Consider the following 13,514-nt stretch of genomic DNA (forward strand, 5'->3'; position numbering starts at 1 on the left):
GTTCTTAGTAGCCTACATTGGACAGGTTACTATAAGGCTCATTGTATTTAACATCCAGAACAACAATTAGATAAAGTTTATTTTGCTATCCACAGTAGGAACAACACAGTCGCAATACATGTTACAACGCTTTTTCATTATTTAAGATATAATTTACGAGCTTTTCTTTTGCTTGCTCTCCTTCCACTCTTCGATGTTGGCATCCACTTTAGCTTTAACACTTGCATGAAAACCTGGATATGGTTCATAACTGACCACCATTTGAAGTGTCTGTGTATATTAATGACAAAAATACAAAGTAAATGAGTAGTTTTTGAACACAGTATACACATATATGTCAAGGTAATCATGAATTTACCTCTAGCAATACAAAGAAAGGCGCCATCAAGAAGGCTTGTGTAAGGTTGTCCAACAAAGCAGGTGCACGTTTCTAATGGGAAAAGGAATTAAAATTTGGATACAATTACTTGAAGGACAAAATAGAACCAGAAATTTTTAGATTGCTAATTTACCTCGAAAATGCCATGTCCAATGAATTGTCCGGTCCAGCAGAATATTTGAGCAGCCAGTACAACCTGATTATACAGGATGAAGTTAAATGATGGGTGATATATCTATGTTTTCATTTGAGGTGCCAATTTCGACCCATTTACATATGCATCGGCCAATTTAGGTTATGTTTTCATCCATAATGGGTCAAACATGCAACAAAATAGCTCAAAATGAAATGGGCCAAACAGGTCAGAACTTGTCTACAAAGAATTTTTAATGCATAGAACTTCCTAGCCATTATTCAATAAACTTTAAATTCTTATCGGAATAATAGATTCTAGTAATCATCTTAGACTCACAAATCCATATACAAAAGCATAACTTTTAGGCAGACAACATTTGGATCATCCAGACCTGTTTTGGCTATTGAGAATTAACTACCCATTATGACCCATTACCCAACCCAACATGCCATTTGCCATATTAATGCAACTAAAGAATTAAGGTGTGTTTGTTTGAAGGTTATGGGAATGAAAGAATTCCCTTAACAAATGTGTGGTTGATAGGCTTGGGTCTTTGGGATATATATTTGGAAATGAAACCAAAAAGAATTACAATATTCTCAAACCCATCAATGGGATGGGTTATGAAAAACCCATTCCAACCCACGATCAAATCCATATCCATAGTTACTTCCACCTTTACAATGAACACTAACTGAACTACTGAAATTTTAATGCAACAAGGAATAAAGACCAGCCATGATTGCATCTTTTCACCCTGTGCCAATGATCTTAATTATATCTCAACGGACACATTCTACACTCAATAGCTAATTTGGCCAAATTCACATGAAACACTTTAAATGGCCTTATTCCCTATAATGACCTAAATCAAGACTAAACTTAAGATTAGTAGCAAGGTTTGCAATAAAATTCCCTTAAGTACATTTTTAGTAGAAATTCTTTAAAAAAAAACTGATACGCACCTTGCAAGTTTTACGAAAGATTTTTCCATTCTATCATGAGTGATGTTATCGATGAGCCATCAGGAGCTATAGAAAAAAAACACTGCCCCAACTGATTATTTGCAGGACTTAAAACTTTTTTTTTTTTTTGAACGGCATTCTATTCTACTCCTAAATTACACGTATGCCTGGAAACCAGGACTCTCGAAAACCCCCTATTAATCCACCCTCACAAATGTGAGAAGTGGGACTCGAACCCAGGTGGATCCTCCCAAGGTCAAAGACCTTACCAATGGGCCACCAACCCCATTGGCCAGGACTTAAAACTTAAAACACTCATTGATACAGTAAAGCAGCAACAACTACGATCTACTTCTACAGAGAATTGAATTGAAAAGGCCATATCTAAACAAGTGTGTTTGAAAGTTAGGAACACAAACTATCGTTTTAAAAACGGAAGCTTGAGACACATAAGTTCATTAGGGTCTGGTGACATATTAATTGACTCGGTTCTTCCAAAACCTTCTAGTAGATTACTACTCATGTATACATTCTTAGTAGATGACCTAACTATTCCTAACTTCAATCAACCTAATCAACTAGTCTCCCTATGTCCTAATGCATGTAGTAATAATACAAATTGCTGTGATAAACGTAAGATGGCCTAACTATTTGTTACTCTAATCTTTCTACACCTATATCCTATTGGATCTAGAAAGAAAATTCATTATTGACATAGATGTAAAAGATTGCCTAACTATTGTTTACTTATTAAAGTTCATCATCTTCCTTGAGTCAATACTAGGAAAACAATCATTAACAAAAGTAACACTTTAATTGACTAATAGATTAAGGTTCAAATTTTTAGCATAAATCTAACCATAACAATATGAAAGTTCCATAATTAAGAGTGTTTGAGTAGCTCATTTTCTGGGATCATCATAAATTTCAATAATATAACAGAATAACAATAAATAATAAACAAAAATTACTACCTTCCAAGCAAGAGAGAAACCCAAATGTTGTGCAACAAAGCTTCCAAACACCCAACAAAGAAAACACAAAAGACCAGCAAAGGAACCAGCTTTAACATCCAAACCAACATAAAAACCAGCATAAATCACAGTAAAAAGAAACCCATAATTTAAAACCAAACTATATGGTAAAAAATCAAGATTGACCAAAGGGGGTGTAAAATAAAGAATCACAAGTGATGTAAATAAAATTGGCCAAACAAACAACATGTGGATGAATATATTTACTGGGTTGCTATGATATGCTCCATAAAAAGCAAAGTGGTTTTCAAGATCAAATAATCCTATTTTTGCCATTGGTTTTTTTTTCTTTGAAATATTTTTTTATTCAAATTATAAGGGGTTTTATAGAAAAATTAAAGATAGGTTCAAGAGATTTGGTTTAAAGATATGATGGTTTGAGTGTTGACTAATACAAAGGAGTTATCGAAGGACCAGATTGTGGAATAAACCGAATTTATAAGTAATCTTTATCTCGTAATAAAATATAATCTGCTCCAATTAATCGACTTTGAATTGTTAATCGAACTACATGGAAATTTTCATCGTCATAATTTTCATAAAATATTTATTAGTGAATGCTAAAATAAAAATACTTAAAAATTCAAACTAAAATGTTTATGACACGGAAAAACTATATTTTTCTTAAGAGTCAAACTATTAATCTAAAAACAAATTAAATACATGAGTGTTGTCTTAATTTTCTTTTTTAATTTCATATTTTGATTTTAACTTTATAACATGTCATGATCAAGTTGTTAAAAGAATTATTAAGCATACATCTTAATGCATATATATCATTTCTATCTACTAAACTCATGATTCATGCTCGATTCAGCGAAAAAAGAAGTCTTGAGTTTTTGAAAGTTTAGACTCAGCCTGGAGTTTCCGAATTGAATATTCCTATATATAAATAATAAAACTTTAAATTTTAACAAATATTGTGTTTGTACTGATGTTTTTAAGGTTGATAACTTGATATTGTTAGTTATTTGTTAATTTTGCCAAATTGGCATTATATCAACAATTCTAACCTAATACACCCTTACCAATATTACTTTCTCACTTCTTTGTCACTTTATTTATCTATATTAATTAATAAATGATTCAGTTGAAGAGGACCCCCAAAGCTCGTCGCTTAATATGAACCGACGCACCCAGCCGACAAATGTATATAAGCAACACTTGTCGCTCACAAACGAGCGACGTGCATAGACGGGAGACTCCTAATCCAACTTCCCATATTTTTATAAAATCCATCTATAATTTATCCTTTGAAACTTATAGAAATCTTTTTTTTCTTCCTAAATAACAATGTATTAAACAACTTTGTTAACATTATTAATACATGGATACGTATACGTATATGGAAAGTAAAATAACTCGTATATGGATACGTATAAGATATATTATCAACTTTGAAGATTTGAAATACTTTTTTAGGTTAAATATATATATATATATATATATGTATAAAGGTTACACCATGTATTGTTTTAAGAAGTCTACAATCATCTAAGAAATCATGCATATTCATTTACCAAATACGGAGTTCTTTCACACACAACAAACATTTCCCGATGAAGACCTGTTGATATGCACCTTGTCCTAAAGTTTGATATGTCATATGTCATTTATTTGCATATGTTTTGTGCTTTTCTCACTTTTCTCATACTAAGAAAGTCATTGAAAACGTCTAAAGCATGAAAATACTCAGTGTTTACATTGTTTCAAAGTTATATTTTACAAAAACAAAAAGTTTCAAAGTTATATTTTACATTGTTTATAATACAATGTAAACTTTACATGTTTAATACTCCGAAATATTAATTATTCTATGAACCTTAAAATCAAACTCGTCAATATATTTCCCAGTCCTGGTATGGAATTTACATTTAAAAAAATTATGTTTTTATTAAAATAACTTTGGATAGTAAAAAGAAAGAAGAAAACTACTCAGTGTCATCTTCTGTGGATTTTGAGCCCGAATACTACCTAAGTAGAGAGGTTGCTTCCATTGTCTATCTAAATGGTAGAAATGACCCTCCAACCTTTGCATGTATGAGGATCGAACCCATGACTTATGTATCCAGAGGTCAGAGTATTTACCATTGATCCAACCATGTTGCTTTAAACTTAGGATAGTAAAAGGTCAAAAAAAATAAATAAATTTGGACACAACAGATCACTTGTAGTTTATGAGATGAAATGAAAGGGTGGTTACAAATGAGCGCTTCTTATCCTATATCCAAACCAACAAAACAATACAAAAAGAATTAATAAAAACAGAAAGAAAGTAATAACATTCATCAAGTGTTTGAAGCTCATATTGTGGCAATCTCATATCCATGGCAGAAGCTATTATGAGCTTTAAAATCATTAACACTCATATCAATCATAAGCCTTTTTTGCTTGCACCAAGATTGGAATCAAAATTATCAGTAATTATATATTCCTAAAGATTTTACTTAAATTCCCATTTCTTGCAAATGTGTTAATTATCCTAGTGAACTTATATTCATGTTTCTTGAATTTCAGCTCAGGCACTTATCAGGCTCAAGGTTCACTAATGGCTTCCATCTGGTATATATTATATATATATAATATATATATATATATATATATATATATATATATATATATATATATATATTTCTACTCATTTCATGCAAATCATGTTGACTATGAATATTGCAAATCATGTTGACTAGGAATCTTGTATTTACATATATTAAGTTCTTATTGTATATCTTTATAGTGTCTAATTATATTGTTAGGGAGATTGAAAGTATTGTAGTGTTAGTTTTAGTATTGTAGTGTTAGTTTTAGTATTGGTAGTGGTAGACTGGTAGTCATATAAGAGTTAATTGTATGAGACACAAAATTGTTGGAATTTTATAGATAAACTTAATATAATACACTTGATTATATAACATAACATCTTATCCTATGCTGTGACCTGTTATATGACATAAATACTGAATCACCCATGAGTCTCTTTAGAGTTGTATGCGTCACAAAAGATAAACCTCAAGTTCTATATACGGGCCGGGCGTTTATTCATACACCTCATTTTTTCTAGCAAACACGTCTATATATGCAGAGTAAAGGTCCATACTTGGCGTTAGGGCTTTGAATCGTGACTAATACTATCTATACACCACGGAGTTGACGTGTTAATTATTTTAGATAGGAAGATGTTTCTCTAACAACCACCATATATAATAATTGATGTATTAATTGTGTCAATTCCATAGTCTCAAAGAATACATATTAGACATTCAATTCAGGGGTGAGCTTTTGATATGGAACGGTACAATTTTATTATGCACGTTAAGTGAAGACTTAAGGGTTCATTTAACATTTTCCTAATTCATATATGAAAACAGCAGCAATCATCAGTGGGTGTTGAAGATAGCAAAAGAAGATCTGGAGGTAGAATGAATGCGATACCGCATTTGTCACTAATGGCAGTTTTAGTAGAGCACATGGAAGGCCAAAGAGACCTCATCACCCACAAATCCATATGGCATCTTACTGATCAACAAATCAAAAACATATGTAATTCCCCTCCATATATTAACTAATTGGTTTTACTAATTTCTCAACTCGATCCGTCTGTCTAATATATATGTACATGAATGTTGTTAATCCCGTACGTTCTGTGATCTGTTGCAGATACATTGTACATCATGTTCACGGTGTGGGGTTGTTGTTTTTTCGGTGCAACTAAGGTAAAAAAAAAAATAATTTGCCCTGATTTATCAGTACTACACATTTCTATTATGTTTGTAAATAACTATAGTCTAAATTAGTATTAGTCCCTAAAAAAAATCTACAGTCCATTTGTTGATTTCGTACAATTTTTCAAGTTTGCGACCGCTAATGAATGACTATGAAATGTGTTAGGATCCGTATTACGATTCAGAATATTACAGGAAAGATGGAGGAGATGGTACCGGGCATTGGGTCTACGAAAAGGTGTGTGTATATATATATGTATAATTTGTTACATCATCATTTTAAAATGTTTTGCACGATAAATGTTGCTTCTTGATCGAAGAGGCGTGAGAGTAGTAGCTATTTAACGTGTAAGATATGTGTTGTTGTCTTTCGGGTTTGTTTGTGATGAGAGGTTGTTTTACTTTTGTGACAGCAAGAGGACATAGAAGAAAAGGCGAGAGCGGCTTTGTGGCGTGAGGAGTTGATCGAGGAGATCGAGCAGAAGGTTGGAGGGTTGCGGGAGTTGGAAGAAGCTAAAGAAGAGGAGCTTGTTTAATCAACTATATATTGGGTCGAATATTGTTTATACGTACATATCATCAAGACTGTTGTCGAATATGAAACATGAAAGTTAATTAAATGAAGTTTTTAGTTTATATATATATATATATATATATAATGATAGAGATCAAATGAGAATGTACCTTAAGGAGAGAAGGGTGAGAAGGTTCGTTTTTTATTTTTTAAAATTTGTTTTAATAACTTTTTTCCTTTTTTTCACTTTTTTCATTCTCTTTTTAATTAACTTATTTTATATAAAAATTTTAAAAAAGTTTTGAAAATTTTTTTTTTTTCAAGGGCGTAGTCCGTAAGCTATAGGCGAAGCCTTTCGGCTTATGACGGAGCCATAATAGCTAAGGGTGAAGCCCGTTAGGTAGATCACCTCATCACCTATCACCCCCTATGACTTATCACCATCTATGACCTATCATTCCTACCAGCTACCCCTTATGAATATCCTTAAGGGCGAAGCCCGTACCGTATCCTTACATGTATAACTCACTAACTCGGGTTTGAAATTTTTTATTTTTATTTATTTTTTTAAATTTTTTTATGGATTGAATTAATTAAAAAAAGAATAAGAAAAGTGAAAAAAAAAATAAAAGTTAAAAAAAAAAAAAAAAACGAACTTTCTCTCCCTTCTCTCCTTAAGAACCTTCTCTCTAGATCTCTTCCCTACATATAAAGAAACAATCAAATAAAAACAGTCTTAAAATAAGAACGATACATCTTATATCATACTTGAATTTGGATTAAAATCTCATTATTTCTTAACCACGTCGAATTAGTAGAACTTTATCATGTTGGGTTCGGTTATTTTTAAAGTTTCAATCTTGGTAAATATAATATCTTTGAACAAGGATCATATGCCATGGAAAAACATTTACTACAATAAAAACTAGCATAAAACAAAATACATGGGAGGATTTTGACATTTGCAATGTAGGCCAGCATTCAGGGCCTTACCAAGCGGCCCCCATTTTTTAAAAATTCTTAGTTTATATTAATATAATTTAAATATTTATTATAAAATTATTATTCTATAAAAACGGGTGGATTATTTTCATAATGCATGTAATGCACATAGAGTGTTGTTGACTATTTCGATGACCGTGGCAACTGCGAAAAGAAGTTTTCAAAACTTAAGCTATTAAAGTCATACTTGCGGGCGATAATGTCACAAAAGAGGTTGAATGGATTGACAATGATAGTAATTGAGAATGATTTATTAGATAATATTGATTATAAAAGTTTGATCAATGATTTTGCTTCAAAGAAGGCTTGAAGAAAGACATTATTCAACCAAGAATGAAATCAATGATAACTACCTTTATAATTTGAACATTATTTTTTTTTTTGGTACACTTATAGTTTTTATTGTAAAATATATATATATATATATATATATATATATATATATATATATATATATATATATATTTTTCTTTGTATATGGGCCCATTTTTAAAATTCAATCTTGCATACGAACATTAAAATTTACTTGCCGGTTCAGACAAAATATGATAGATTTGTAGTATGAAATTAGCAATCAAGGTTCCTAAAACAACGGGTAGTTGAGCCACCGTATTGTACAAAACCACACAAACATCTCCAAACCTATGGGTGTTCATCCACCATTTCTTTTCAATGATTGGTAGATATGGTATTTTTGTTAGTATTTCTATAAAACTAACAAACTTTGTAAATAGATATATCATACAAACTCGTATTAAGCTCTTTAGGAACCTAAAGCCATTTTTTAAGATAAATTTGAAGTCTATAGATATTGTCCAAATCTAAATAATATTTTCGATAATCAGATTCATATATTTCAAATTGACGTTATTTGAATATATGTTTATATATATTACGAATGATATAAAGGAGGATAAGTGGTTAACATAGTTACTTAGGTCAAAGGTTTCATCAATATTTCTTAAAAGACTGGATGTCCTTTTCTATCTTAGATAAAATCTGGAAGCAGACTCTTTACACAGTCGTGGTAGGCGTAAGGCTGTCTACATTAGATATCTGGTACATTTTGAATGTGTTTTTTTTATCATAGATAATATCTCGAAGCAAACGCTATCTCCGTGGTGGAGATAACGCGGTGATGTCGGTGGTGATTGTGGTGGTGGTATTGAGTAGTGTAAGTTATTGATGTAATATGATTTTGATGTATTATTGAGTATTAAAAGTTGAAAACCCCATATGCTTTATAATATAATATAATATAATATAATATAATATAATATAATATAATATAATATAATATAATATAATATAATATCATATAGATTACGTATCTTTTTAATCTAGAATCATGAGTATATAAAAGTTTTAGTAAAATAAAACAAATTGATTCTGTTCATATAAATGAATAAATAATTGAGTAAAATTATGGGTAAACCATCCAATCTTTTGGTTGGATCAACTATGTGAAAGTGTTGATTTATCTGTCAAGCCCGTTACATGGAGATATTGTGGGCCTCATGGATTTCCTTTTGCCTTCGATCTAAACTCTTCACAGCGTTAACTCTTATATCTGGTGGTTTGGGTGCACAAGTGATTTCCATTTTGTGCCTTTTACTGTTTCAAAAGCATGTGTTGCTAGAATAAAAATGCAAAAATAAAATATAATAAGAATGAAATAGAAAAATACTACCGGGAATTGGGGATGGGACTATTGTACCTTATCCAAGTAGTCAAAATATGGGGTCCTTGACCATATCCATTATCCACTCCCAAATACCAACCGGTTCTTGGAACTTCAATTCATTTGCTAATTTTACTAAACTTTCTTTGATCCCAAATAAAAATAACTGTTTGGCGTCTCGATTTTCAGATAGTGTGATACGTTAGCACCATATCAACACCATTTTACAATCACACCACATCATAAGAGCATTAGTAGTGGTTTACACTATCACATCAGGTGATGTGACACATCATCGCCACATCGGCACCACACAATATCATCGAATAACCACACAAATCCGTAACAATAATTACATCAAACTGTATTTTTCTTTTAAAATATATATAACACACTTTTATATATTATATACATATTGAATATATATATATATATAGTGAATATATATATATATAGTGAAAAGTTATTTTGAGAACTTTTTTTTTGCGACAACCTTTAAGAACTTTTCAAATCAAGCCCAACCGATAATTACTTTTTACATGAAAATTGTTTTTTGATTGTTTTCTAAATAACTTATGTGTGATTTTCAAGTTTACAATTGTGTGCAGGCATGGATTATCATCCATTATACAATTATGTGGAGATTTAAATTCTTGATCACATGTGCGCGAATATTGCTATGATCACATGTATGCAAGTCAATCACATTTAATCATATCAATATTCGTGCACATGTGATCAAGAATCCAAATCTCCACATAATTGTATAACGGATGATAATCCATGCCTCCACGCAATTATAAACTTCAAAATTACACATAAGTTATTCAGAAAACAATCAAAAAACAATTTTCATGTAAAGAATAATCATCGGTTGAGCTTGATTTGAAAAGTTCTCAAAGGTTCTCGCAAAAAAAAAGGGTTTTCAAAATAACTTACCCTATATATATATATGGGTCAAATTAAATAAGAATACCCTTAAAATAAGAACACAGTGAGAACACTTCAAAACTTCATTTGGATGCATTAAAAGTCCATAAAACTAACCTAGTGTAAATCTAATTATCATTATTTAAGTGTTTAACAACATGTTGGTCTGTCAAAATCGAAAATATCATGTTTTTTGTTTTGTGCATCAATCTTGGATGCATATTCATCAAAATGATACATCCAACAAAAAATGTGATTTTTTCGATTTTGACGGGTCAATGTGTTGTTAAACACTTAATGTTAGTTTTATGAACTTTTAATGCATCAAAATGATGTTTTTAAGTGTTCTCGTCGTTCTTATTTTAAAAGTGTTCTTACCAGAGTATTACCCTATATATGGTAACACTCCGGTAATAGCACTCTTAAAATAAGAACGGTGAGAACACTTAAAAACATCAGTTTGATGCATTAAAAGTCCATAAAACTAACATAGTGCATAACTAATTATCATTATTTAAGTGTTTAACAATATATTGATCCGTCAAAATCGAAAAAATCACGTTTTTTGTTGGATGCATCATTTTGTTGAATCTGCATCCAAGATGGATGAACAAAACAAAAAATATGATTTTCTCGATTTTCACAGACTATTGTGTTGTTAAACATTTAAATAATGATAATTAGTTATACACTATGTTAGTTTTATGGACTTTTAATGTCTCAAAATGTAGTTTTTAAGTGTTCTCACCATGTTCATATTTTAAGACTGTTCTTATTTGATTGTCTCCATATATATATATATATATATATATAGGGGGATGGGAATATAAGGCTGTTAGGTACCTAAGCTTAGGTGTCAGACATTCACATATTAAATTTTAAACCATAAAAATCATGGGGGCCTAAACATTTATTCATTAAACAATAAGTAATAAAATATTAGTATGTGAGGGGTTCCACACCTAAGCTTAGATGTCGGAGAACCTTATATTCCCTTTTCCCAAAATATATATATATATATATATATATATATATATATATATATATATATATATAAATTCAATTGCTAGAGGGCTAGCACCAAATAAAATGTGTTTCTGGGTTTTGCATTCTAGTTTTCAACGATTGGAAGGGAAAAAACATTAAATAATGGAATCACACCAACCACCTCAACTTCATCCGATATTGATAAACCTCCGTTGAGCCAACGAAACTAACTTCAGTACCTAACGACGTCGAGCTTGTAACGGTTGACACCACTACCTCAGGGTGGTTGGGCTTTGACGCCGGTGTGCAAGATCTCATTTCGAACACTCTTAACAAAAATGATGTGGACATATTTATATAACTAAAAAAAAAAAAAAAAAAAACTTCATCCTTTTGATGGTTTTATTCCGAACAATTTTTTTACTTAGCAATGGTAAAATATGTATACTAGGAACAATCCATAATCCATACAATTTATAACACCTATTTCTTTTATGCTTACTTAATTTTATTGATATATGGTGTTAATTATACATTCAAAAACATATATAACTATATAAATTTATTGGGTGAGAGATTGTCTAATATTAACTCGGTTAAAACAATATGTCGTGATATTATTAGGATTAGTATTTTAAAATATAAACAACTTTACATGAATTGTCATAGTATATATAGAACTTCAACCTTGTGCATTGTATGTAACAAACTTTCAGATCCTGTGCATTGTATGTATCCGAGTATATATGACAATCACATACGATGTCACTTGTAAGTTTTTAGATGCACATGATTTAAGTTTATTACATAAATGCATAAGATCAATATTCAATACATACAATAACAATTCGTTTAAACTTCTTTACATTTTGAAACATTTTGAAGTAATAACCCCTCTTTGATTTGTACATGTTTGGAAAAATAGTACTCGTACTAAAATTTTAAGGTACCCCGCAATAACTTCACTAGGAATTTGTCGGGCTTTAAATAATACATGACACGTTATATCCACTCAGCAACCTTATCTATTCTTTCTTTTAAAATTAATCAAAGATTCAGTGATTTTCTACACATAACAGTGAGGAGAATAATAAGAAAATGTGCTAAAACTGGCAGGCTTGTGGATTTAATAAGCGCACAATCTTAATCATTCATGATCAGTTTAATATGTTTCTATTCGTTTATATAGCATTTAGCTACACTTTATTACAACAGGTGACATTTACACCAAACAATATATTCAATACATTTACATCAAAATCGATAGTTTACATTCCGTACGTACGCTTTGTTGTTACTTGTTACGAACAAATTATTTGGTGTATGTACCATGTTAATGAGTTTATAAGTTTAAAGTTTTAGAGAGCTTGAGAGCCTAAATTTATAACCTAAATCTCATAAGCTTGGTTTGATACGTAAAACTTGAAGGACTTCTAATAATAATAAAAAAAAAAAAACTCTTAAACCAGAAGCCATTTGATCTAATTTTTGAACTTGTTATACATACATAACATATATACCTTTTAAATATTTGATTTTTGATATTGTAGTTTTTATTAATTTTTTACTTAAACAAACTTTAACTTAAATTATTTTACGAAACACTTCAATTATTTAACTTTCAATTATTTTACTCTCTCTCCCTTTAATTAAGTAATTAATATTTTGAAATGACCATATTATCCTCTTGTTTATTCACTAATTTAAACAATTTCACTTATTTATCTATAATACCTTAATGAAATAAATTACAACATAGATCCTCCTCCAACCCTAAAATAACCATATTAACCCCTCTTACATCAATTAACTTACATTCACCACCACGCCGCCACCACCACACCATCGTCGCTGCCACCATCATCGCGGCATTGCGCGAGCATTCATATAGTTTATACAAACAAAAATCTGAGTTACATGCTCATAACAAAAACTTACTATCTGGTCCTACCAATATACAAACTACATAAACCAAATCTTTGAGCAATCTTGTCCAGTTTTTTTGAATGTAAATTTCATTGATATCGGAAGAAATAACATGAAGTTAGCAGAGATATAAATAAAATTAAAGAGGCAAATTAAATTAAGAAAGAAAATTAGGCAATGTAAGGTTTATTACACCATCCATCCCAATCCGGCTTGTTATATTCAAGATCCAAATATA

At 30.5% G+C, this 13,514-nt stretch overlaps 2 protein-coding genes across 3 annotated transcripts; one reads left to right on the forward strand and one right to left on the reverse strand.

Annotated features, from left to right (window-relative positions):
• Positions 1 to 26: 26 nt before the first annotated feature.
• On the reverse strand, positions 27 to 2,912 carry LOC122609717 (2-hydroxy-palmitic acid dioxygenase mpo1). Its single transcript, XM_043782667.1, has 4 exons — positions 2,455 to 2,912; positions 513 to 575; positions 359 to 430; positions 27 to 270 (listed from the first exon to the last, which is right to left on the reverse strand). Exons 1-4 carry the CDS (start codon positions 2,788 to 2,790, stop codon positions 154 to 156), a joined length of 588 nt encoding a protein of 195 aa, XP_043638602.1. The 5' UTR covers positions 2,791 to 2,912; the 3' UTR covers positions 27 to 153.
• Positions 2,913 to 4,735: 1,823 nt separating this feature from the next.
• Positions 4,736 to 6,872, forward strand: LOC122578337 (photosynthetic NDH subunit of subcomplex B 4, chloroplastic). Of its 2 annotated transcripts, none has more exons than XM_043750281.1 (6): positions 4,736 to 4,934; positions 5,032 to 5,076; positions 5,886 to 6,054; positions 6,172 to 6,227; positions 6,403 to 6,474; positions 6,650 to 6,872. In XM_043750281.1, exons 1-6 carry the CDS (start codon positions 4,842 to 4,844, stop codon positions 6,770 to 6,772), a joined length of 558 nt encoding a protein of 185 aa, XP_043606216.1. In that variant the 5' UTR covers positions 4,736 to 4,841; the 3' UTR covers positions 6,773 to 6,872. The 2 variants fall into 2 exon arrangements, with proteins under 2 accessions (XP_043606216.1, XP_043606215.1); XM_043750280.1 differs by having other exon boundaries at positions 4,738 to 4,934; positions 5,883 to 6,054.
• Positions 6,873 to 13,514: the final 6,642 nt, after the last annotated feature.

This window comes from Erigeron canadensis, chromosome 8, assembly GCF_010389155.1.
Source record: "Erigeron canadensis isolate Cc75 chromosome 8, C_canadensis_v1, whole genome shotgun sequence".
Taxonomy (NCBI): Eukaryota; Viridiplantae; Streptophyta; class Magnoliopsida; order Asterales; family Asteraceae; genus Erigeron; species Erigeron canadensis.